This window comes from Teleopsis dalmanni, chromosome 2 (genome assembly GCF_002237135.1).
Source record: "Teleopsis dalmanni isolate 2A chromosome 2, ASM223713v2, whole genome shotgun sequence".
NCBI lineage: Eukaryota > Metazoa > Arthropoda > Insecta > Diptera > Diopsidae > Teleopsis > Teleopsis dalmanni.
The window spans coordinates 168569079-168596736 of record NC_051847.1 but is presented as its reverse complement, the minus strand read 5'-3'; the positions used below and the strand labels follow the sequence as shown (position 1 = coordinate 168596736).

The window sequence follows — 27658 nt, the reverse complement described above, 5'->3', positions numbered from 1 at the left end:
TAAATGGATCAAATTTTATTCAATTTCTATGGTGAAACGTTATCGCCTACAAAAATAAAATCGTTAACAGCTGAAAAGAGTGTACTTATCAAAAACTAATATGTATATCATTACACAACAAACATAGTCTAGAAGATGCTCTAATAACTTATTGACTCGTTCTCATATATATGTCTCATATGTAAATATATATATATATATAAAGCATTTTTCCTATGAAAACTTTAGAAGACTTGAGTTGAGTCCCTTAATTGCCAATTAAATTTAAAAGATCTTAACAAGAGCTTTGTTGTTATATAACAAGATTGATTATGTTAAGATATACCTATGTGCCCTTCATATAAAATCTCCTCACATAATTTGAAGTTTTTCGATTTTTAATATGTTAGCCCTTAAATACCGCATATTTTATATCTTGAAGTGGAAGCATCTGAGGTTATTGCAATCCATTGCATTGACTTTATAATTAATTCAATATAACTGCAGTTTTTTACCTATCCCATCTCTTCACCGGACATAACCTTCTTCTTGTGGTCCATGCATTATAATTTTAATGCATTTAGCTTACTTATTTAGCTCTTCTAACTGCCTTTGATTATTAGAATGACATTATGGCAGCAGTCCTATACGGACCACTGGCTACAATCTTTTTAGAATTTATTCTTAATGATAGCTTTCGTATAATGGTCTAACAGGAAGGCTTTTAAATCTTTCACTTTTCGAAAAATCATACCTATTAAATCGTATCAGTTGTAAAAAAAATGTTGTGTCTGTCTGTTGGTGGTTTAGCGCTCTCAGAAGCCGCTTTTAGCATGGTGGCTAGCCCGGTATGCTCGCCGGTTTTGGGATGGGGTTCTTGGCAATTGAGGAACCGCTGAGCCACCAACAGGCAGACACAACATAAATGCAAAACACTGTAAAAAAAAGTTAAATTTACTAGGGACCTTTTATGTACTAATTCACCATTTAACAGATAATAACTATGATAGATAATTTGTGGAACTGTCAACTAATATATGCATTTTATGTGAAAACTCTATTATTTCTAAATTAATATACGTATGCATATTTAAATGAAATGAAAAGAAATTAACAGAAGACTACATACACTTATGTCTATTTCTTAGCATCAATGACCGATCCTTTTATTTTGACATTTGTTAATAAAAAATACAAAAAAGCTTTAAATAAATATTAAGTAAAATTAATGATAAAGTAGAAAGTAAAAGCAATTAAAATAAATAACAGCACGAGGCACCACAGAATTATAAACGAGTATTAAATTATCGCAATCTTCAGTTCAGTGTTTTTATCTCCTGTCCGTCTTTTCATTGTTTTGTGTGGACTGCAGGTCGGTGTATTAATTTCTTCTCCATTTAGTAGAATCGTCTTAAGAACAATAAATAACACGAAGCAAAAAAAAAAAAACAAAAACAATTACATTCGAATGATTTTACTGTTTCTGTTGAAGAAATCTCTATTTTCAGTAGGTTCGACGTCTCGGCTTTTCGACTATCTTGGCAGTCTACATGCAGCAGTGAACGCACATTGACTCTATTGTGTACTTGATATTTAAAATGTGAAAATGTGAAAATGTGAAAAACTTAGTAGCAAGACGACGGACACCTATTTGAAGTTTTCTGAAACATTATTTAAAATGCGTGTCTTCCGGGCGAGATAAAAACAAATAAAAAAAAATGTGATATTACACTTGTCTAACGGTGTTCATAGAGTACAAACTCAGCTCTTAATTATTGTGCGAATTAAGATCACTTATCTCAAAATATAATTCAAAAAAAATGTATTTATGTGTTCATCTACGAGTTTTATTTGTAAAAGCGACTTAAAATAAATATTTATAATTCATGTAACATTCACTGTACTGTGCCTCTTATTATGTCAGATATAAATAAGACCTCAAATATTAACACAATAAGGTAATCCAAATAAAAACAATAAAAATAGTGTTTATAATCTCATATTTGAAGAGTATGTGATAAATGCTAGAAAAATAATGATGAACAACTTCACTATAGTAATCCAATAATAATAACATACACAACATTAAATTGTTTATCTCTGGCATATAACAGAATATTTATATGAATATAATTTTGAATTCTAATGTGTGTATATATATTTTGCTTAATATATTATTTATAACTCGTTAATATTAAATCTTTAATTATTAATATTCATTTACTTACAAGTTTCATAAGTCAGCAGTTAGAGTATTCTATTATAAAAGAAAGCAAGCAAATGTAATGAGAATTATAAAATTATTTTTATGTGAAATGTATTAATAATAATTTTAACACCAAATAATTTAATTAATTTAAATAATACAAACCTATAATATATTATCATTAATACATATATGTATAGCATAAATGAAGGCACTAATATTTAAACCAACCTATCTCTGAAAGGAACACAACAAATGTATATTTAAGCGATATAGTAGCTAAACCTTTTCCAATTCATATATTTAACTATACATTATACTATTGAAATTGACTAAACCGTTATTATGTAGACAAGTATTCATTTATAAACATATACTATGTGTATATAAGCATATTTACGTGTAGCTCTAATTGGGATTAATGGTTCCAACCTTAGTGTGTTGTACCTATTTCAAAAATTAAATTATTTCATTTATTTATTAACTTGATAAATCAACATTAAAAAAAAACCAGAAGACACAATCCATTTTTCTCATTTATACAATTACTTAAATCTGAAATATTAACTAAAACTTATCAAATAAAATTATCTAAAATACAATGTTACCACTTAATCCTTAGAAATTGTTACAATATGGATTAAAAATTTATAGTAAAAACTTCGAAAATGCTTACTGTTAATAATATAGTTCAAAAAATGATCTCTAAAGATCACTAAAGTGCTTGGTTTAATTTAAGATTCATTGCATATGAAGACGTTGACTATTTAAAATATATTAAAAGACTTAATCACATAATCTATATATTTCATAAATCTAACAGTAAGATAGTAGGAAGATAAAATGTAGAGAAATAAAATTGAGTTAATATTATTAAAATTATAATTAGATATTTCTGAATAACTCCATTTTTATTAAAATAGAGGTTAACATCATTGATCAACAATACAATATATTTGGTTCAAAATTTCTTTCTTCTCTGTCAATTGCAAAACCTTGTAAAAGTAATAAGTTAAATATTTCGCTTTGATAATCGATTTCGGATTCATCTTAAAATATAATAAAAATATGTTGTCTAATGTGTGTTCAGATTTGTATTTACTAATGAACTTTAAATTCAAGTATACTAGTAATTGCCGTACGCTTATAGTAAACAAGAAAATGTTATATGAAATAATATAAATATCTAAATAATGAAGTACTACTATATACATATATATATGTATATCATAATTTTATAGTTGTATTAAGAAACTATTGGTCTTATGTTGAGGTTTTTCCGAAAACTATCCGTTTTACTCTTTCTTAGCTAATGGGTTTCTATAGAGTCCTTCCTTTTAATTTATATATTCCTCACAAGCTTCGCTGATTATTCGATCACTGATTGAAGATCTGCATACCGCCCCGTACGGCTAGTAACTGCTCAAAAATTAGATAGTGCTATGTAGGGCAGCCTGTCAGTTTTTACGTATAGCTTCAGGGCTCTGGCCATTATGTATTTTAACCGAGTCTATTCTCATGTACCATGACTATTGGTATTGCTTTATATATTTATCATCAGGTCATAACTTATGACATGACCACAAGTTATGGATACAATCTGATAACTTCTAGTTTACCAAAAATGTTAAGCCCAACGATATAAGCTCTATACTCTCTGTTAGCTGTGTTTTTGGATCAAACAATTGTCCTCTATCGTCAAGTTGAAATAGCCTGAGGAGATTGAACATTTTTCTGTCTACCCAAATCAATTGAATTCAGATGATATACATTATCAAATAGCATCTTCGTCAGAGAAGTATTTTTTTAATCACCTCTTTAACACTAAAGATCATTGAAGAAATCAATCTGATCTAAACTTTTGTAATGAAATGATTAAAATGTGCCTAAATAACAAAATTTAAATACAATATATTTTATTTGAACTATATACTATATTACTATATACTATTATATATATTCTACTACATTACTTGTAATTAACTATACCATTTCAATTTTTACTATATTGATTTGCCTATAATGAATTTCAAATACACATTTATAAAAATTCTACATTTTTATCTTAAAATTGTATTTAATCTTAAAAATTAATCAATACCATTTTTTTTTGTTTGCTTTCTTAAATTTAGCGATCCTTCACTTTATGATACATTAAAAAATTGTGCAAATCTTCAATCGTATGAAAGTCTAACCATTGAAGACTACAACGACGTCTATGCACCGAATATATATGATTATAACAAAATGATTTCTATCAATTCATCATATTCAACAAGTGGAAATTTATCTTCGACCGGCAGTTACAACAGTGAGGATTCAGTTGGAGATAATATACTTGAGGAAAACGGTAGAATATCGTTAGCATATGAAAATCTACGTACAATACCACGACGCATTGCCGCCAAATTTACCGTTTGCAAGTGTCTTGATCTTAGCTATAACAATTTCGAAAATCTTTCATTTCTCACATTTTTTGAAGACCTACATACTTTAATTCTGGACCGAAACTATAATCTAAATGTTAATACATTACCATTTTTAGCAAACTTAAAAATATTTTGGTAATGCTAATTTAAGCAAGTTATATATGTAATCAGTAATATTGTTATTATCTTTACAGGATTAATAATTGTAATATCAAAAACCTCGCTGATTGGATACAAAGAATACGTATGCAATGCCCTAATTTGGAACATCTCTCTGTTATGGGCAATCCGGGTACTAATGGCTTATTCAAATATTCTGCACTGACAATAGATTCTTCCTTAACAGATCCGCTTTTACCAACCACTTATGTCAGTAATTATCAAGATTATGTACAACTTGTACTGCCCAATCTCCAGTATTTAGATGGAGTTTCGCTAAATGTCTCAACTAAAGAAATATGTAAAACAATTGCCAACCATGATAACATCACAACTCCATCTCGTTCAGCGAGCAAAAGTGGTACAGGCAACAGCACGAATAGCAACAGCTGCATTTCAGATAATAAAATACAGCCTAGTAACCATAAGTCTTCTCCTACGCTCAGTTTCTTCTTTCGTTTACGAAAAAGAAAGAAGTCATACACGAGCTCTTCAACAAACTGATTATAAATTTAATAATGGAATTTTACAACCATAACCCTTAAGTTGATAAATATATATTTTTGTTCAGTTGTTATATTGAATGTGTCTTTTAAAGAAACTTATCAGTTCACTATTGCTTTTGAGAGCACTGTGGTGCAATGTACGCCAATATATAATATAACCTACCAATATATGGTTTTTACGGTATTTAATCATACAATTCAGTTTTTTTCCATTATATAATATATATTTACTTATTTACTTTTTGCATTTTTTACAATTGTAAGAGACAAATTATATAGGCATAAATTCAAATCGTTTATGTAATTTAATTAATTTTATATATAATATATCGAAAAAATGTGATCAACTTATTTGAAAATTCTTAACCATTCTTATTTTAAATCTATAATTGAAAAATATGTGTATAAAATGCTAATGTTTTGCTATGTTAAATTTAAATAAAATTAATTTCTTTTGTCAAATGCTAAGTAACTACATATTTTTATTTTAAAATACATTAATTAATAGAAAAGGAGTAGTTAATATCAAAACAGAATACACAAGAGGTTCAAACACAATTTCTATTATCATTTTCAACTGTAAATAAATTGAATTAAAAGTATGCAAGATTCATAAAATAAATTTAATATTTTACAATACAAATAACAAAAATTTTAAGCAAAATACAATTAATATTAAAAGTTAGTAACTTAAATATATTTATCTTAATTGTATATAAATTAATATAGCTGTCTATTTAGAAACAATTTTTTTTAACTGACTTGAAACATTTATATATAAAGGAAAAAATTATTAAAATTTTTCAATTTTTCGCAAACTCAAAAAAGTTTTAATTTTTGTTTGAGTTAAAATTCATTTATTGCACGGATTTATATAAACAATTACATAAAGAAATTATATTGATATTATTTTGGAATTTGCATTATTAAATCTTACTTTTGAATTTTAGCAAATTATTTGTGAAGCGCATTGGAATGAAAATCTAAATTTTTTGCTGACACCAAACCAATTACGAAAATTATAATAAATAAAAATCCCGATAAGAAACTAAATTGATGCCTTAAATTTTTTATGGAAAATAAACATTTTTAAAGGAATACGAATACATATATGTTTACGCATGATTCAAACCCTATCCACTAACCACCAGTTTTGTCCCCTGTCAGTTTGACTTAATTTCCAAATTTCCAAGTGCTGTATCTAACGCAGCGATTAATTTAGCATTTTTCTTAATTGTAGAATGTTCTTCAGTACGTGCAGTTGCTTTTTCTAGAGCCCATTGACCGATTTTTTGTGCTTCTTTACGTTTCGAACCTAAGACTCTGGAGTTGGAAATGGCGTTACAGCACTAGACAAAATAAAACAATTTAATTTACAGTAAAGACACATTTACAGGAAAGTAATTGTTACTTTATACTTACCAGGTAAATGCCATATAACGCCCGCAAGTTATTGGGATTCAGTTTCACGGCTTGCGAATAATAGACTCTGGCAGTTTCAATATTTTCAATGCCACCCTATATTAAAGTAAAATTTAATGAAAAATTTCAAGTTTAACGATTGCAATACAAACCATGGTGTAACGAATTTCAGCGATACGTTGATTGATTAAATGACTATGAGGGTTATGCAACAGCATTTCCTCCATGCAAAATAATGCTTTTCCATAATCAGCTTCAGCAAGATACAAGCTACTGAGATCATGCCAAGCTTCTTGATCAGACATGAATCTAGATTGAGATATAAATAAATTTTTTTATAAATAATATTATTAAATATTTCTACAATAATAAGATATTCCATATTTGGTAAATGATTTTAAATAGTAAAATAGTACTACAATAAAATTATGCTCGATATGACTGAGCAAAATTTGAAATGTTTTGCTGCGATAACCTAACAATCGTTTAATATAATATTTAGGTAACTAATAGAGTAATTTAAGTTCTACACAAATGTTATGGAAAATTGAAATATTATCAGTGCCACACATTTATTTTATTGGCTTTAATTTTGTAACATACTTTTTTAAGTACTCCGTAAGTTCCTTTATAGCTTCACCACGTTTTCCTCTGGCTTTTAGTATAGCAATTTTTCTTTTACGTGGCGCAGCGCATGTTTCATCCTTAGCAATAATAGCATCAAGAACATCAGCGGCTTCATCGAAACGTTCCAAAGCTTCTAAACGCATTGCTTTAAATTTCATAACACGCATACTCCCTGGAAATTCCACACTTAGTTCTTTAATACATTTGGTTGCAATATCGAAGCGGCTTGTGTCGAAAGCTGCCATAATGACTTGTTCTAATATCAGGTGACGTTCATTTCCAGTCTTCTGGACTCGATCTTCTAAAATACCCTCCCAAAGAAGAATCACTTCGTCACTTTTTCGTTCGTTATTTTCACGCCATTTTCTAAACTGATCACGGACATCTATAATATAAACGAATTACATTTTTATGAATTTAATTAGATTGGTTGAAAATAATTTCTATATTTATATATATCTCACTTTTTGAGGTACGACTAAATTAAACATAATTTATTTATTTCCCATCTTACCTGACCAGGACATATCTTCAAAATTACTCAACATTTTTAATATATTATTAATACTATTGTTTTCAATTTTAAATGCACATAAATTTAATTTTCTGCTTAAACTTTAATTAGGAAACATGAAATTGGGTTAATAAGCACGATAGAATTATTCTACTTATGAAAAGCGTCAGCTGAAAAATATGTCAATTGTTAAGACAGGGCAGCTATTTTGCTTGATAGCCCAGGAGAAAAAAATGTTTTCTTTATGTATATGCATATTTTTCATTAATTTGAAAAATATTTAATATTCTTAAATATTTTTAACTTTATACATATGTATATATATATATATATAAAGACAAACTTCCATAACACGAAGCACCATTTTGCAAAGAAAAGGTTCGACTTATGAAGAGTAAAAGATTTTTTTTATAATTGTATGAAATATGCTCTCTAAACTCTGTTGCACTCTATTTAGTTCGAGTTATTCAAATCATCCACGAGGTGCTCGTAGTATAACTCAAGTAAAGTACAAACTGAGAGCATAACACAAATAAAGTGCCAAATTTAGTTCTTTACACAGATTTTCTTGAAACATCTTTGTGTAAAGTCTGGTGAGAAAATAAACAATGCAAAAATTTAAATTCAAGCAAAAACAACAGATTCACACATCACACAAATTTTACTTAAAATAAAATGTACGAGTAAAGTTTGTGGAGCATTTTCAAATTTCAACAGGGATGTTACGCTCTCTCAGATGGTCTCATTTACTCGAAAATTTGCTGGTGGGACACATTTGTGTATACACAGTGTTACTCAAAGTTACTACGAGTAGATCGTGGAACAGACCTAATATTGCTGCCACCGTATGTGTTTTTATTTTTTATTAAGAGTTTCTACATCCAAAAAATTATTGAAAATAGTGGTTGTTCACCATTTTGTATGGAGAAAATGCTGTTACTTCTAAAAATGTTGTGTTAAACTTTTCATAACTTTATAGTCAAGACATTTTGGAAATGTTGCCTAACGTTGAACTTGAAAATTTAAAATTTAATTTCGAATTTTACAATATTTTCATATTAATTTTTTCTAAATATGCAATGTAATTCTGTTTTTGTTCAATAGTTTTTACATAAAACTCGTAAATAAATATGACAACATTTATATTATGCCTCTAAAGTTTCTGGACACATTTATTTTATAATGAAGTTTAATGAATTTGAAAACTCTTAACCAAAAATAATAAATAAATGCAATAAATAAATATTTATATAATATATATGCAAAAAATCCCTAGGAAATTTCAATTTACTCAAACTCGTACACAGCCGTAGTAAAAATATATGTTTTTCTTAGTTTATTTTAAGTTTTTATTATAGTATAGCATGTATACACTTTGTATATATATAATTATATAAATTTATTTATTATACAAAAAATTTAACTCATTGTAAAAATACAAATTAAGAGATTAAACGTAAATGTACGCATTTTAACACAATATATTCATTATACAAAAAATTTAATTCATTTATATATATATGAATTAAAAATTCATAATTTAAAATATATGCAATAGTCATAACAAAGCAAATTATTTTTCTAACATCCTGTACATAAAAGTAATCGATATTTTCGATAACATCTCTACAATAACTTCTTGCCATCTCTTGTTTGGCAATGTTTTCCCGCCAATTCGCAGCAACCAAACACATTGGTGCGACAATTCTTGAAGTTTATATTTTGGAATTAAATAACGTATAATATATTACTATTAGTTAAAAATGACAGAGGCAGAACAATATATAAGAGATATTCAGCGGGAGTATTTGGATTTTCTCGATGATGAAGAAGACCAAGGAATATATGCTGGCTATGTGAAAGAGATGATATCCGAAAAAAGTCGAAGGCTTATTGTCAATGTTAACGATTTAAAGCGAAAAAATCCGCAAAGAGCACAGGGGTTGCTGAATAATGCATCCGATGAACAATTAGCATTTGGACGCGCTCTTAAAGAATACGTTTCTACTGTGGATCCGTCGTTAGCTAAACAACATGAAGATTTTTTTGTGGGGTTCGAAGGCTGTTTTGGTAACAGGCACGTAACGCCTCGATCTTTGACATCAATGTAAATTATATAAATATTAATATTATGTACATTTTAATATATATTTTTAAATTTTAATAGTTACATTGGGAACTTAGTATGTGTTGAAGGCATAGTAACCAAAGTATCGCTCATACACCCAAAGGTGGTGCGCAGCGTTCATTATTGCCCCGCAACTAAAAAAGTCTTAGAACGTAAATATACTGATCTTACATCATTTGAAGCAGTTCCATCCACTGCTGTGTACCCAACTAAAGATGAAGATGGAAATTTATTGGAAACCGAATTCGGACTATCCGTTTACAAAGATCATCAGACATTGACCATACAAGAAATGCCAGAGAAAGCCCCAGCTGGTCAATTGCCACGATCTGTTGATATTATATGTGATGATGATCTAGTTGATCGTTGTAAGCCAGGCGATCGTGTACAAATAGTGGGCAATTATCGTTGCTTGCCGGGTAAGCAAGGTGGATATACTTCAGGGACTTTTCGTACAGTTTTATTGGCTAACAACATATCACTCTTGAGCAAGGAAAGTAACTTGGATATAACACATGAAGATATCATATTGTGTAAGAGATTAGCAAAAAATAATGATATATTTGAATTATTATCAAAGAGCTTGGCACCTTCAATACATGGGCATACCTATGTAAAACAAGCAATATTGTGTTTATTACTTGGAGGTGTTGAGAAAGTTTTACCGAATGGTACACGTTTGCGTGGAGATGTAAATATTTTACTAATTGGTGATCCTAGTGTAGCGAAATCTCAACTACTTCGATATGTACTAAATACAGCTCCACGAGCAATTCCTACGACAGGTCGTGGCTCAAGTGGTGTCGGTCTCACGGCTGCTGTAACGACAGATCAAGAGACGGGCGAACGACGTCTAGAGGCAGGTGCTATGGTACTAGCTGATCGAGGTGTAGTTTGTATTGATGAATTTGACAAAATGAGCGATATTGATCGTACAGCTATACATGAAGTAATGGAACAGGGTCGCGTAACAATATCTAAAGCCGGTATTCACGCATCATTAAATGCTCGCTGCTCAGTACTGGCAGCAGCTAATCCTGTTTATGGAAGAGTGAGTTTTTATATTTTTTAATTTATGTATTAATTTTATTTATATTATGTTTACTTTTAGTACGATCAATATAAAACACCAATGGAAAATATTGGATTGCAGGATTCTCTTCTATCTCGTTTTGATTTACTGTTTGTTATGTTGGATGTTATTGACAGTGATATCGACCAAATGATATCAGATCATGTTGTTCGTATGCACAGATATAGGTAAGTTTGAGTATAGTCTTTAAAATTTTTAATAAGTGAAATAGTTTAGAATATATTATTAATTTTTTTTAAATAATCCAAACAGAAATCCCAAAGAAACTGACGGAGAACCACTGTCAATGGGTAGTTCATATGCTGATTCTCTATCGTTTGCATCAAATAATGAAGAAGTAACTATTTAATATTATTTATATATTTTCATTTTATAATTATAATTATTTTTATTAGAAAAAAAATGCAGAAATTTATGAAAAATACGACGCTCTCTTGCATGGTAAATCTAGAAAACGTCATGAAAAAATCTTATCAGTCGATTTTATGAGAAAATATATTCATATTGCAAAATGTATGAAACCGAAACTAACTGAAGAAGCAAGCGAAGTTATTTCAAACGAGTACTCACGTTTACGTTCCCAAGAGAGTGTGCAATCTGATGTCGCACGAACTCAACCTGTAACTGCTCGTACACTTGAAACACTTATACGTTTGTCAACAGCACATGCCCGTGCTCGACTATCTAAAAATGTAACAACTGATGATGCAGTAGCTGCAATTGAGTTGGTACAGTTCGCTTATTTCAAAAAAGTGCTTGGAAAAGATAAAGGCCATAAACGACGTCGCAATGGCGAAACATCCGAAGAAGAAGAAGACGAAGTAACACCGAGATCGCCATCTCGACGTACCAAACGAACTCGTACAGAACGTACTGATGCATCTGGAACTACATATGATACCGAAGATGAGATAGAAACACCACAACCTGATGCTGGAGATCTCACACTCCGCGATACTAGAAGATCTATAACATCTAGTCGAACTACACGTGCCGGTCGTTCTGCAACTCAATCTAGCACAGATAATTCCAGTGGACAGAATGGTGCAGCAGAACCTGCTACTATAACAGACGCGCGCCTAGGTATTTTCAAGAATAGCCTTCATAAAGTATTTAGGGAGGCTCGCGAGCAAAGTTTGTCATTAACACGCATTACTGAGGCAATTAATAAAAATAATGATGAACAATTCTCTGATGGAGAAATTGAAGCAGCAGTACATCGAATGACAGAAGATAACCAAATAATGGTTGCCGATGGAATTGTATTTTTAATATAATTTTTAACTTATTAATTTATAGATTAAGTTTGTCATGTTTTCTTCTTTCCTATTTTATGCCTTTAATAAAAATTTATTATGTTATTGATAAATATATATGTTATTATTATTACACTAAATATATGACATCTGTTTGGTGCAATTATTTAGTTTTAGATAAATTGTGTAAATGATTGCTACTTATAATAAGTCGGCGACAAAACTAAGGATAGCACTAACTAAAAATTGTTAAATAACGACTTTTAGAATGATTAATGAAAAGAACTATAGTGCGAACTTTATTACATGCCGTAGTAATCTTCATATCGAGGATATATATACAAATATTTCGACCGAAAAATAATTGTTTCCAATTTGTTAGTCCGAAAATACATTTTGACGTCTCTAGGAAGCAAGAAACCTGAACATTAGACAATATCACTTTTTTTTTAATTTAATAAATCCACTAATGAGGCAAGGTCTAACTTAAGTGATTCGTAGTTAGCTATCATCGATGAAGTAAAGTTTCTAAGCTTTGAAAAGGGTGTAATCATCTTATATCCATTCCCTTTCCTTCCAACCTTAATTTGTATACCACCCTATTTTAAATTATATTATTTGCACATATGTTTTCGCTTCCAACTATTGCAAAGTTACCAACATTATAGATGAAGTACACTTTTTGTTTGTTAAACCCGGTTTGTGGATTAAACTATTTTAAAACAAATCACAGCAAATTTTTATTTCTTTGTTCATAAAACTTTTACAGCAAATTAATAAAACTCTAGAAAAATGTGCATACATAAAAGTCAACTATGGCTTTGAACCAGATAGTTTAGGAGAGCTGACTCTGAGCTTTAAATTTGGCAGGGCTCGAGTTCAATCCCCTGTACTTGTAGTCTCAAAAATTATTTAAGAGTAATTAAATTTAAGACATCATTACAAGACCACTGATGACAGGTATTTGGCAATACTCGAAACAGCTGTATGATCAGTAAAACTTTCAATTAATTAAAATGATATAATAGAATTGTTTGTTGTTGTAGTTCACTATTTATCGAAACCTCTTTAAAATAAATCATTTAAAAAACAAAACTATATTTTAATATATTTATTTAATTCATTTAATAAAAAAAAGGATTTGAAAAAATATTTAAAAAAAGTTTATATGCAAAAATGTATTAATGTTTATATTTATGTGTAAGTTTTAGATTGGTCATGTTGTTTCCATTTGTTCAGATTTATTTGTGGAATATCGCTACAGCTCTTTAACATATTCCTGAAGAAATCGATATTCAATTAATATGTTTAGTTCTTTATTAAACAAATAGAATTTACCTTCGATTTGGGAAAATAAATGCATTTGGCTGTATTGAAAGCAGATAATCAGCATTATTACAGAAGAGTCCCGAAAGACTAGACTTGCGTATCTCAGCCAGTTGACCTGTTATTCAATTAAAGGACCCATTGTAACATTTGTTTATATGTAGCATCAAAATTAACTTACATCTTGTAAATCCACTATATTGATTTTCGTGTTCAAAAAAGAATCGATCGGCTGTTCTAGTCTTGCCAAATTGCTTGGCGACAACACATTGAAATGTTGGTCCGAAAACTGATTGTTGCACTGTTTTCTCTAATGATCCACCAACTACAAGATCCACATCATCTGGAGAATTGTATAAACTCTTCAGCAAAGCAATTTTCTATATAAGAATTATGAATTATTATTAATCAATATTAAGTAATTCAGTAATATATAGTTACAGATGCAGGTATCTCATTCGAAAATCCAGGCCAATCATAAGCACGTGGTAGTCCACAGTAATGACGAACATCATTATAAGAGGCGCAACCAAAATCTCGTGAACGCTGTATATCGACTGCTTTTAAGTCTTTTCCGTATTCTTCGTTTGCCTTACGGCCGAAATGATGTTTAATCTAACATAATGTTAACATATATAATGTATTGAATATTATATTTAAAAATATATACATATTATGAATTATATGAGGATTTCAGTACTTACCTCTTTATCAACATGACTGCTACTTTCTTTCTGAAATTGTGTGCATAAACCACGTACAAGCGAGTCAAAATTATCACCATGGGATATAAAGTTGATATTTTCTGGACGATTAATATAATCACTTAAACGCATAGTTTCATTATAATGCCTACTTGGTCCAACCAAGCTGTGGAATAAACAATTTTTAATCAAAGAATCTGAAATTGTTAATCTCTTAAAGCCTTACGAGAACCATCCGGGAATTTGGTTATGCGAATATCTGAAAGCAGCTGATGAGAATTCAACTAGTGGAGCTGGATTTACAGAGGGATTATAGTCATTGACATAATCATGTGGATGTACGTAATACACTAAATTATTATCAAGAGAATATGACTGTCCTAGAATTAGTGGTAACCAGTGATAATAGGCTATGTGTTGGTATTGCGCAATATTAATTTTTCTTGCTTCCTGGAAGAGCCGTTCATCATCGTAATGTGGATTCAAAAGTGCTAAAGCATTGGCAATCCTATTGTGTTCTCGGAGAAATATAACATGCATCACAATTATGGTAGGAATTTCTTGGTTTCTTTTATCAGGAATGTTGTAACATTGACTCATATCTTTTCCACATTCACTACCATGACTCAATGGAGGATATTCACGATTATTCAATACACTTGTCTTAAGTAATCCACCTATAAATTGGCGAACTTTTCTATTTTCTTCTTTTGAGCTACCATACAATGGTGAAAGATCCAGGAAGGCAGTTGTAACTGTTATTTTTTCGGAATAAGGGTGATAACTTTTTGGACAAGTGGATTCCGCATCAGAAACTGCACGAACAAAACTAAGACATTTTTTCCCAGATTGTGAATAAATGGGACCATTCGGAAGAAGGTTTATAGGATAACATAAACTATGTCCAGTATTCGAACAGCAATCATCTATTAAAAAACACAAACTTCATTTATATTCAATATTTAAAGTTAATAAGTGTGTATACCAATATCTGGATTTTTAGTGAAATGACTCATATCATGTGCAATAACTTGCCCGAATTGCATCAGGGCCATTGTACGAAAATAATCAGGTTTAGTCTGTTCGCCAAACATTGATAATGATAACAAACGTGCATTTGGCAGTTGAGAGCCTGAAACAGATTCTGTCGGAGAGTAATTACCATCGCCATATCTCGGTATTAATAACCGTGAATATCTTAAATAGAAAAACATTTAATATTTCTTAACATATTTACATATTTGATATTATTTTTGAAGTACCTTGATTTGGCAATTCCATATCCTGGAACGTCTAAGTTGTTGCATGAACCGTCAAGAGAGCGATAGATATAATTTGTGGTATCATTTGTACAACTAATCGGAGGAACGGCACATTTGAATTTACCTGATGCATCTGTTGTCGCACTCTCCAGTTTTGTAGCTGCTTCCCCTGTCAATGACACCACAGATGCAGGCTGCGGTTGATAAACGTGTTTCAAATGCGCCATTGGGCTAAATGAGTTATTAAATATTAAATATTATGATATTATGGAAATATAGTTAAGTCCTCTTACCATTTCAGTTCACTTGAGGCTGTTTTACTTCCTAATAATACAATTGCAAAAAATAGTATTAATTTCTCCATTATTGCCATTATAAAGCAATGTTCTCGAAATGATATACAGACTCCAACTTTTTTTGTTTATATAGTCTTCATGATGATAAACATAATCTTACTTTATATATTTAAACTGTATTTATTAGTATAATTGCTATTTTAAATATTTTATATATTTTAAATTAATCACGTATCTCTTAGTTGAACGTTGTTGAGTTTAAAAAGCAGTTAAAATTTTAGAGTATAATTGGCCGAAATCGTATTTCCGGAAGTGATAAGCGCAATATCTCAAGAATCATGCAAAGTAGGCAAGAATATTTTTCTTTTTATCTTCGTTTGCACAGTTGTTTAAGATTAATTAATAAAACTCAATTCTTAAAAACAAAAATATTTTTTTAGACAAGTAATAATTCGGAAATTTATAGATTTTATAAAAAGTGGACTTATATCCTATACTTATTTACAGCCTCTCTTGGAAATATATTTTATAAGTAAATCAACTAAAAATACCTGAAAATACCTCTCACAGTCAGTTCTTAATATTTTGACAAGTTGTACTCCCCGAAAGACAATGAAAGTATCTTATATATTTCTTGTTGCTCATATGAAGAACTGAGACGAATTAATAAGAACAGACAGTTTGTTACTATGTAATATAGTATATTGAAATGTAAATGTAAAGTATCTGCACTTATGTAGTTAGCTTCCGGATAAAATACTTCTGCTGAAAAAGATATTTCTACGGACAAATTAACAAAATCGTGATAAGTAATTTAATAATTTACTATGAAGTTCGTTGAATATGAGAGTACGAAATGCTTAATTAATAATTTAACATGTAATTTTAATGAAAAATTAACATCAAACAACTATAAATATTTTTTTTTGTTTTATTTTTACTCTTTTTTTCAAAGATGTTCAAGAGTAGAATATTTAACAGAAACTTTTATATTTAATTAAACTTAAGATATATAATATGTTACTATATAATATGTGATATATAATATGTATTGCTTAGCCTCCGATTCAAACTGGACTTCACCCAGAAAAGACTTAAATTGTTTATATTAGCACCATTTATATTCTCACTGAACAATCAATTGAATTAAATGCAAATATGTACCTTACTTTCGTAAACTTCGAAAAATTATTCGTTATGTTTAATTGCAATCACATATGGAAGGTTGTTTAATCTATAGATAATCCAGAAAAATTATTTAAAGAAATTTAAATGAAGCAATAGTAGAGTTATCTGTAAGGTAATACATAATATCGTGCTTAAGTAATAGGGATGACAATGATATGCACTCTCACCTATCGCCACATATCGTCACACCTGTTGAATGTCATCCTTAAACCATTGATATACAACGGACTGCGATTGTCTAGGATTGATGATAATCTGGTTTCTAATACAAATAAACACAGCCTTATGTATTTCCATATTCTGACTGAATAAGAAAAATTAGGACAAAGAAGTAACAACACCAAGTCATGTATTAAATGACACTCATTATCAATTGAGATTCACGTTGAAGATATAGAAAAAATTTAATAGTTTGACAATACTGTGTCAACTAAAGAACGTAAAAAAGTTGGTATTAACAACATAAACTTATAAAAAGCAGTTATCTTAATATAAGTTATTACTACTTAAATATTAAAGAAAAGATTGAATGAAAATAATGAAAGCATCATTAGATAAATGATATGATATCCAATAGATGACATTTATTCGACTGGGACATTTGAAATATGTTAATCATGTGTGTCAAGTTTGCCATAGTAGCTCCGCCCACCCAAGAAACTTAAATTATTTGTACGTAATGGTTTTATAGACTGATTAAGAAATTATCAAAGAACAAACTAAAATCATGAGTAGCGGATAGCTACAACATGCCATTAATAACATATATTTAAAACATTATAAATATAAGTAGAGCAAAGAAGGATATTATTGTAAGAATCAATGAGGTTAGAGCTGCAGCCCTCCACCTCTACAAAATTTCGCGTACTTAATACTAACCCAAAGGCAATTCTATATGAAGAAATATGAAATATGAAGAATTACAATTGTAGGTAATCCAGTCAAATATTCAGATTTCTACAAACTAGTGTCAACGAAATATCTTGCGGATTTAGTGGCCCTAGAGAATTTTTATATCGAATCTATATAGATTTATAGATTCGGACAATTCAAACTTGATCAATAGAAGAAATTTGGAATGGTAAATGGGGCTAAATAGTGTACGTTCTCAGACAGACAATGTGGTGGCATTCGAACGATTCTAGGCAACTCAGTGCAGTGGAACCTGTGTTGGAGAACGCATATTATTTATACTCATTATTATTATTATTGTTAGAGAATGTGGCACTGCGACCGTAGGATTTATTGTGCGCCCTTCTGGGCGTAGCTTAGGTCTTTAAGCCATGTTGCGTTAATAAAAACGAGTATAGGACCTGCTTTATATACTTTTATTGCCTCTTCCGTAAGAGTATACATTCCTAGAAGCCTATTTCGTATCTGCATTACGGCAAGGCATTCTAACAGCACATGTGTGGCCGACTCCCCATTCTCTTTACAGAATCTACAGTTTGCATCCGTAGGTATACCCAGTTTTGTGTTTTAGTCTACAGTACCCTGTTAGGTTTGCTATGATGATACTAAGTTTTTCTTTTGATAGGTTCATATAATCCTGGTATCTCTTATTGTTATAGGTACCCTTAAGTGATTTGAATTGTCTTAATCCTGGTATACTATTCCAGTAATCCTTTTTATTCTGATTCTCCTTTTCTTCTTTATTTTTATGAGAGGAAGGAGCGTATATCTATACCCAAAATAGTGTCCATTTAAATTCGTAACTTAGGCTGAAGTTGGAACATAAATATCTAACAGGACAGAATCGCATCAAATACTCTAAAAAATTATTGATTTGAATCTAAACTTGTCAATATCAGAAATTAGAGAAATAAATGTATAAGAGAGATGTACTCTGCGAGTATTATGTTTTACATTCTTTAAGTAGGTAGAAATAGACAATCAATTAAAATTATTGAACAATAAATCTTTCTCAAATGTTATGGTCTTAAAAAGTTTTTGAATACGTGTATCTTCTTATATAAATAGAATATTTTATCGGAATTTTAATCATCAGTTAGCAGTTTTTATAACCAATTTATCTGTGAAAGCTTTCAATACGAGTATTTGGAAAAAAACTTAACAAATAAATTTAAATATTTATTAAATTATCCTTCTTTTATGTGGAACTTAATTGTTTTGACAAAAATTATATGTTTTATCTCTAAAACTAGATAATCCTAATCGCTTAGCAAAAATAATACGAAAAGTGTTTATTCTTAAAAATAAAATATTTTAAGATATATTATCCTATAAAGGAATGGTGCATGAGTATATATCCTCCGTTAAATAATATTTTGAAACTTTAAGTTCATTATATAATAAACTGTTATTTAAGAGTTCAAAAAATCTCATCTTTTTTTTTGCTTCATAAATTTCAAACTGTAATATATAATATATTTTACCCCTCTTAACACATGCCTTTACCAAATTTCTCTAAAGGTAACCCTCACCGTGACGGTAAAGTTTTTTTTTGAATCGGTATTTTAACTGGTTAAAATTTGTCTATTAAATCCAAAAAAAAATTATTTTTTTGACATGTTTTAATAAAGGACTTCATACCAATTTTTTTTGGTTTAGACAGCTTTCGTGCTTTTTAACTTACTTAAGAATAAATCCAAGGAAATCATATCAAAAAATATTAGCTGAATATTAACTGAAATGTAAACCAGCACAAAGTATCCTAGAACTTTTACAGAACGTTCTAATCTATAAAAGTTCGTTCTTTTACTTGCGTAAGTCAACTTATGCCAATGGAAACGACCAAATTTTAATTTTATTAACATAAATCGATTTAGCTGCAGTGTGAACATGATATAATACTTAATTAAATTTAACATTTATTTTTTAATCAAAAACATATAAAAATCAAAAACTTATAAAAAATAAACAATACTCTAACATAATTAAAAAGTCAACTTTTAAATTAAATAATTTTAAATTTTATTATTATAATTTTAAATATTTACATAACTATTTAATATAAAAAATTACCGAGAAAATTTTAAATACTATGAATGATTAATTTACAATATTTTTTTTTTAAATTTCACTTTAAATTAATAAAAGTTACAATGCTTTTAAGACTTTATTTTCCATATCCTGTTCCGCCTACAAACGGTTTCTGATCAACCCATTTTGTCAAATCTACGACGGGTAAGCTTTGGCACGGCATGACAGGATTTCTAAAATGAAAATTAATTAATTTCTCAATCAAGAAAATTATTAAAAGAATATTAATAAAATATAATAAATAAGAAATTAGCTGTTATAAATAGACTTCCAACTTTATTTGAGACCTTTTTACCAATATCCTCGTATGAGAAATTTCTCTTTTTGTGAGTCAAATTCAATTTTTAAAGTAATAACATATAAGTGTGAATTGCAGCGAGTGATAAAAAAATTTTATATATAAGTATATAAAGAAGATCAACTTACGATCCCGATACAGTCAGGAATGCACGTTGTTGCATATTTTCTATATGATTTCCATTGTCGCATAGTAAGCGTGCCATACTTGCTTTACTTATTTCTGCCAATTGTTCTGCAAATTATATATTATATAATTAATGTTAATATAATTTTATTTTAATTATTTATATTGAATTAATTTAACATGACATGTACCTGGGGTGAAACCAGTTTTCTTATCTCCGTTTTCGAAGAAGAAACGATCTCCCACACGTGTCCGGTAGAACTGTTCTGTAAGTATGCAAAGGAAAGTTGGACCAGCCAAAGCACCTTCAACATGCGATTCTAAGGAACCGCCCACTGTTAAGTCCAAATCTTCGTGACTGGCATAAAGATCTTTTAGTTTCGCAATAATCTGTTAATAAACAAATTTAAAGTACAATTTATCTTTTCTAGTATAACAAAAAAATAAAATATTTATAATAAAATATAAATAAATAAATAATATATTTATAATCCATTTGTATTACTTGACCATCGATTAAGTCGCCAAATTCATCCCAATTGCTAGCACGTTTCAGTCCGCAGAACTCTCTATAATCGTTATATGAGGCCAAACCGTGATCACGGTTACGTTGTATATCAATAGCACGTAAATCACTACCGAAGGGATTATTTCTTCTAAACAAAAAGTGTTTTATCTGCAAATATTTTTTTAATAGTTAATATAAGATTCATGAATAGATCCTAACAGTTTTTTAAGTTTAAATTTGTACCAACCTCACGATCGAAATTGATATCAGTTAATTCTTCGGGTTGTGTAGCATGACCTCTTGTAAGTGAATCAAAATTATCACCAACTTCAAGAATACCAGGACGATTAAACCAATCGCTTAGTCGCAATGAATTTGTTACAGATCTCAATTCTGATAAAAGACTACAAACAAAAAAAAAGGGTTTCAATTCAGTGAAGAACTTATGTGAACAATATCTTCATAATATTAACTTACTCTAATCTTCCTTCGATTTGTGAATGGAAATATCTGAATGCTGCTGTTGCATGTGAATTCAAAACAGATGGATCAATATTTGAATCGTAATCATTTACATAAGCTCCCGCTGGTGTTTCATATATCAAACGGTTCTTCAACATATTCTCAGTGCCAAGGAAGATTGGTAACCATTCGTAATAACTGATGTGTTGATATTGTGCAATATTTATTTTTCGTGCCTCTTGGAACAAGGTGCGATCATCGTAATGTGGGTTCAATTTTGCTAATACGTCAGCAATACGATTATGTTCTCTCAGTAGGATAGTTTGTAACATTGTTAAACCTGGATTTTGATTAACTCGAACATCACCAGCCATATAGCATACTTCATTTGGGTCAGTTGCATCACAATCACCAGTAACATTACGTGACGAAGGTAACCATTCTGCACCATTACGCTCCTCGACTATCATACGACCACGTTGGAATGCACGTATTTGACTATTTTGTTGTATCGAATTACCATATACTAATGACAAGTCCATGTAAGCTGTGACTACTGTCAGTTGTTCCGCTGGTCCTTGACTATTTGGACAATTGGCATCACGATCAGTAAGTGTACGCACAAAATTAAGACATTCTGTGCCAACTTGAGAATAAGCAGGATCATGAGGTGGAACTATTATGGCAAAACAAGTTTTATGTGCTGTATCAGCACCAACCAAACGGCCGTCATCTGTACAACAGCGGGTAGGATGTTTCTCTAAAATAAAAATATATTTTTATAAGTGTTACATATATGTATATTATAAATTTATATATTATTAATGTTAACATATAAATTATGTATTTGTAAAATTTAAGCATATTTAAATAAAAAATATAGTAATAGATTTTTATGACTTACTGGATTGTGTTCCACCAGCTTGCATACTCATATCATGTGTCATTATTTGGCCCCACTGCATATTTACCAATGTGTATTTTGGATCAGGCACATCGAGTTCTCCAAATATAACAAGTGATACCAAGCGTGCACTTGGTAGTTCATCTCCAGTTATTGAACTAGTAGGTGCTGATATTCCATCAGCATATTTGGGAGATAATAGACGACCATATCTAAAACAAAAATTTTATATTATTTAATTTTTTAGTTGTAACACATTGAAAGTAACATATAAGACAGCATAGGATAAGAAAGAAAGTCTTAATTATTCCAAAAAACATATTAACTTAATTTATTAAAATACTTTAAAAAAAAATCAACTGAATGCTAGGATATGCTATAATTTTTATATTTTAAAGCAAATATGTATCCTTCTAAATGTATTTCATTGGCTTCACTATAATCCCCTCCCGATATAGTACACTTATGCAAATGTTTTTTTTAATCCTGAAACTAATTGTGAAAGTTAGTTTTCGAAATAGTTTTTAATGGTAACGATCAATTGAATCATAGTGATTCGATTCGTGTTGCTCTCCTTATATTAAAGCTTAAATAGATTTTGAATATATGTTGATGTCTTTTTTTTATATGAAAGCTTGCTTATACTACAAATATTTGTTTTATTATTTATTAAATTAATTTTTGACGTCCGTCTTGTTGAAAGACTCTTCATTTTTGTGGAGTTTTTGATTGGTAAAACTGGGGTAACTTTTTTTAATCGAGATTCACTTTTAGTGCAATTTTCATTTTCAATTGTGAAATTTGTGTATTACTCGAGATTAATTGATAACACTCGAGATTAAATAATAACACTCTAGATATTTTACCAGAGTAGCAAGATTTCCCCTAAATTAACTGTTTTATATGGTTTGACTAATAAAGTGTGATTTGAATCGATATATGTTATGTGTTTATTAAAAATGTAAATGTCCACTAACACTATTACTCTGATTACTCTAAAAATGTTTAATTGGACAACAAAATTTGTCGGATCAAGAGTAAATCTAGATTAAATTCAGATTCAACAATAGAAAACACCATTAATATAAACTATTGTTTTCAAAAGAGAGGTATTTTGAACAGTAGTAAATTACAACAATTAATTTTTTATTAATTAATTAAACCAAAAAATCAAATCAATAAAATAATAAATAAAACTTTCACAGCAAAGTAACAAAACTCCAGAAAAATGTGCGAATATAAAATTCAAATACGGCTTTGGGTCAGTTGGTTAAGGTGGGCTAACTCTGAGCTTGAAATTTGGCAGGGCACGAGTTCAATTCCTTGTACTTGCAGACTCAAAAAATTATTTACATATTCCAACACCACAAATGATGGATATTTGGCAATACTCAAAACAGCTGTATGATCAGTCAATCTTTCAATTATTTAAAATAATATAAAATGAATTTTTAATGTCGAAAAACATCATCAATTAATAAAATAAAATAATAAAATTTTATTATTTATGGTAAATGTAATTTTTTAATGTAATGATTTTTGTAGATATATTATAAAATATATTAATAAAATAACAAACCTAGAATTAGCAATTCCAAGTTGTGGATTTTCCAAATGATTACATGAGCCATCTAAGCTACGATATGCAGTCTTTTGACAAATAGCTGGTGCAGCAGCACAAGTGGCAGCACCAGGTCTTGGAAAATGTAAACCATAACCAGGATTTGAGTTTCCTAATCCTGTGAAAGGATTGCCATTTCTGTTTGATGTGGATGGTCCATGCCAATTTGGACTTCCATGCAAAAATCTGAATCCATGATATGCGTTTGAGCCAGGGTGATCATGTACAATATTATAACCGGATGAGGAATATTTTTGTGCCAAAGTGTAGGTAACCGTTGAGACAACTAAAATGAAAATATTCAATTTCCACACCATCTGAAAGTAAATAAAAAAATCTAGTTTTAGATTAATATGCACATGTAAAAAAACAAAAATATAATTATTTTTGGTCATATCTATTTCATGAGTACCGGTCGCAGCAGTTAAGCAACAAGGCGTTTTAAATATTGTTAGCACTTAATAGAGCAGAAATGTAGTATTTAAATTTGGTCAATAATAAATAATTTATGAACTAAACTGAGACTCAATAAATTTTTCGTAGATTTGATTTTGTATCTGAGTTACTTTAGTTGAATTTAAAAAAAAATTGTTAATAAATTCCATTAACTTAAGACAACTCAGTGGACACATGTGCAATGCCTCTGTTGAGTGTCCAAACTTTACTGATGCCGCTACTTTTATTAATTCATTAAAATGAATTTGTTTCATTCGGCGCAATGTATATGGTGCAATGAGATTCCTTTTAGAGTATAAGATATAAAAGTTGAACTCCATTGGAATTCTGACCCCATTGTGCGCTTTTAATTTCGTTGTGATGGCTAACAATGTGCCATGTAATAAAATCTTTCTGCAACTTATCTCAACTTGTTGCCTATCTCTGCCTCCTCGTCGGTGGACTGCTGTCCACTGATGGCAGTGTGCTATACATACACTTGGATTAGCAGTTCCAATTTCGTAACGTGTTTGCTGTAAACTTCACACATATTCTCAAAATATTGGAATAGTTTTTTATTTTACTCAAATAAATCGATTGCCTTTATATATTTCTGGCATTACGGCATGTCCAATGATTTACGATAGTGAATTTGCATTTTGTTGATTTCAAATTTATTGCGACATATGTACGACATATGTATGTATATTCTATAAACAAAGCTATGTGTTCGTTATTGACCAATGCGAATTGCTAACTGGACGATCTTGACAAGGTATTTACCTGTAGAACTACTTATATATAATAAACCTAGTTTACTTTTTTACTTTTCAGTTGCTAAATTATGATTTAAGCGTTGTATTAAAATTACTTCATAGTTCATTTAGTGGTCCACCTATGCGTGACCGTATCCATTCCAATTCCTACGACTATTTACTGTAATTCAGAATAATTTAATTTGTATGCGTAGCTGCAGATATGCGGAGTTAAACGATAAATAATTTTTAATTCATACTAAATACTTAACAAGAGCAATTATTAATTAAGTTTAGTTTTATTACAGCTGAAGTTGTTTTAGTTATTCGAGTTTCGCTTAAAATGGTCTTTTAAATATTTCAGATTTACTGATATACATACTATCTTTGAGATTTAAATCGATTTAATTGCCCAAAATCTCAAATAAATCTGTGAAAAATTTAATATGTTTCAATAGTTTACAAAAAACTATACACACATTATTTGTTAAAAATATATTAACTATTAAATGAAGTCACATTTTTCTTTTCAAAAAAATAAATTAATAAAAAAAATTATTTATTATGGTATCACAACGTTTATTATACCCTAATTTAATAATTAAGAAAAATATTTTTTTAATTATTTTCGAAACATGTTTGGTTGCAATTTTTAATTTGTATGATATATGAATAGAAAATGTTAATAATAAAATACTTATTTATTTATTTATTACGAGTTAAGACTATTAAAAATTAGAAATATGTGAGAAATAGTTGTTAGCTGCCAGTCTGTTAATATTTTTAAAACATAATTGAAACTTTATAGTATTAAATAGTATTAAAATTTAAAATAGAAAATAAAAATATAATTAATTAATTTAATTATTCTACAGCTGTTTTATGATATCGTTCTAATATATAACACAGCAAGTGAGGTTGTTAATAAACTTTCACACCAAATTAACAAAAATCCAGAAAAAAGTGCGAACATAAAAGTTAAGTACGGTTTTGGGTCAGTTAGCTAATGAGTGCTGACTCTGAGCTTTAAATTTGGCAGGAAACAAGTTCAATCCTTGGTACTTGCAGTCTCAAAAAATTATTTACAAATAATTAAATACAAGAAATAATTCAAAGACCACTGATGATGGGTATTTGGCAATACTCGAAACAGCTGTATGGTCAGGCAAAAATTCAATTAATTAAAATAATATAAAAAAGAATTTTTATTGTTGTAGTTTACTACTTTTTGAAATCTCATTAACAATAAAGTGAAATACTGAGTTTCACTTTATTGTGAATGCACATAAAATATTATTAATAATGCTAAATAATAAATAATAATTAATAATGCCATTGTCCAATTTTTCGACATCACTCAATCTAAACTATACTAAACGAATCGTACAGTTAAGCACCCTCAATTGCTATTCAGTAAGAATCCATTTGTCGATTAAATAGCAACGCTGACATTCTAGACAACCACCAAGAAAAGGTGTCCATTCGTCTCATTTCTTACAAAAGAACATCTTCCCCAAACAGATTTTGGATAAAATTCCTTGAGAACGTCCTTGTGAGATATCTGGATATGCGTTACTGTCTTAATAAGATATAGTTGTGGTGTGTCCCTGTCTGAAAGTGAATATAAACTACTAACCAAGAAGTAAAAATTGTTGACTTTATAGTTAATTAGGTATTTCTTAATGAAATAAATAAATTCATGAGATACGCGTAGAAAGTACCCTTTACGTTTAGGGAATTATCGCTGTAAACAAGGTATTTTAAAGTTGCATTGCCCTACTTTACTGATAGCCTATACAAATTTTCTATTTTATTTTATTTTATTTTATTTAATTTTAAAAACTCTTATTAACTCTGATTAAAATACAATTCTTAATTCATGTGGTTACAATTTACAAATACAGAATTACAAATTGCACATACTTGGGATCATTTATGTACCCTTTCCGTAGTCTATAAAATTTTATAATATATTAGGAAGTATAAAATAATAATTTCGAAAATCACAAAAATCATATAAAAATTATATACCATATACTGCTAAATCCTCTTTGTAATGGAAGTAGAAGATTTTGTTTATTTTTCAAAATAACAAGTTTTCGTATTTAAATGTCCACTTAAATTTAAACAGAAGAATATATTGAGAGTTACAATATGACAATGTCTTCGCATCACACACACATCTATCTTCCTTACTTATAATATATAGTAAAGAAATATAATATAATTTGATTTGTCTTTATTGTTCTTTGCTTGATAAAATGCCAGTTAATGTTTATAGCACTAATATTTAATAGAAACTGTGATCACTTGAGCAATCCACTGTTACAAGTGGATGTCCTAGTTTTTATTGAAATAGGATAATACTATAAGTTATTCAATTTATAGAAGTATAGTTTGAAGTCCCAATATATCTTCCTATATTTACTATATTTGTTTTAATGGAGTGTA

At 29.3% G+C, this 27658-nt stretch overlaps 4 protein-coding genes across 4 annotated transcripts; 2 read left to right on the top strand and 2 right to left on the bottom strand.

Moving 5' to 3' along the window:
* Positions 1–1311: 1311 nt before the first annotated feature.
* On the top strand, positions 1312–5681 carry LOC119685651. The gene is made up of 3 exons (XM_038099998.1): positions 1312–1937; positions 4318–4749; positions 4809–5681. Exons 1-3 carry the CDS (start codon positions 1897–1899, stop codon positions 5275–5277), a joined length of 942 nt encoding a protein of 313 aa, XP_037955926.1. The 5' UTR covers positions 1312–1896; the 3' UTR covers positions 5278–5681.
* Positions 5682–6156: 475 nt separating this feature from the next.
* On the bottom strand, positions 6157–7876 carry LOC119684303 (ER membrane protein complex subunit 2-like). The gene is made up of 5 exons (XM_038098316.1): positions 7843–7876; positions 7305–7713; positions 6854–7010; positions 6702–6797; positions 6157–6628 (listed from the first exon to the last, which is right to left on the bottom strand). The coding sequence occupies exons 1-5, from the start codon at positions 7874–7876 to the stop codon at positions 6443–6445; spliced, it is 882 nt and encodes a 293-aa protein (XP_037954244.1). The 3' UTR covers positions 6157–6442.
* A 1619-nt stretch (positions 7877–9495) lies between these two features.
* Positions 9496–12423, top strand: LOC119681269 (DNA replication licensing factor Mcm3-like). Its single transcript, XM_038094411.1, has 5 exons — positions 9496–9949; positions 10010–11021; positions 11082–11230; positions 11316–11400; positions 11459–12423. The coding sequence occupies exons 1-5, from the start codon at positions 9606–9608 to the stop codon at positions 12338–12340; spliced, it is 2472 nt and encodes an 823-aa protein (XP_037950339.1). The 5' UTR covers positions 9496–9605; the 3' UTR covers positions 12341–12423.
* A 1063-nt stretch (positions 12424–13486) lies between these two features.
* Positions 13487–24341, bottom strand: LOC119676123. The gene is made up of 17 exons (XM_038087354.1): positions 23976–24341; positions 22397–22608; positions 21508–22252; positions 21278–21434; positions 21028–21198; positions 20714–20912; positions 20525–20630; positions 20178–20271; positions 15905–16026; positions 15612–15842; positions 15335–15546; positions 14576–15275; positions 14350–14515; positions 14087–14260; positions 13827–14025; positions 13658–13763; positions 13487–13598 (listed from the first exon to the last, which is right to left on the bottom strand). Exons 1-17 carry the CDS (start codon positions 24332–24334, stop codon positions 13514–13516), a joined length of 4038 nt encoding a protein of 1345 aa, XP_037943282.1. The 5' UTR covers positions 24335–24341; the 3' UTR covers positions 13487–13513.
* Positions 24342–27658: the final 3317 nt, after the last annotated feature.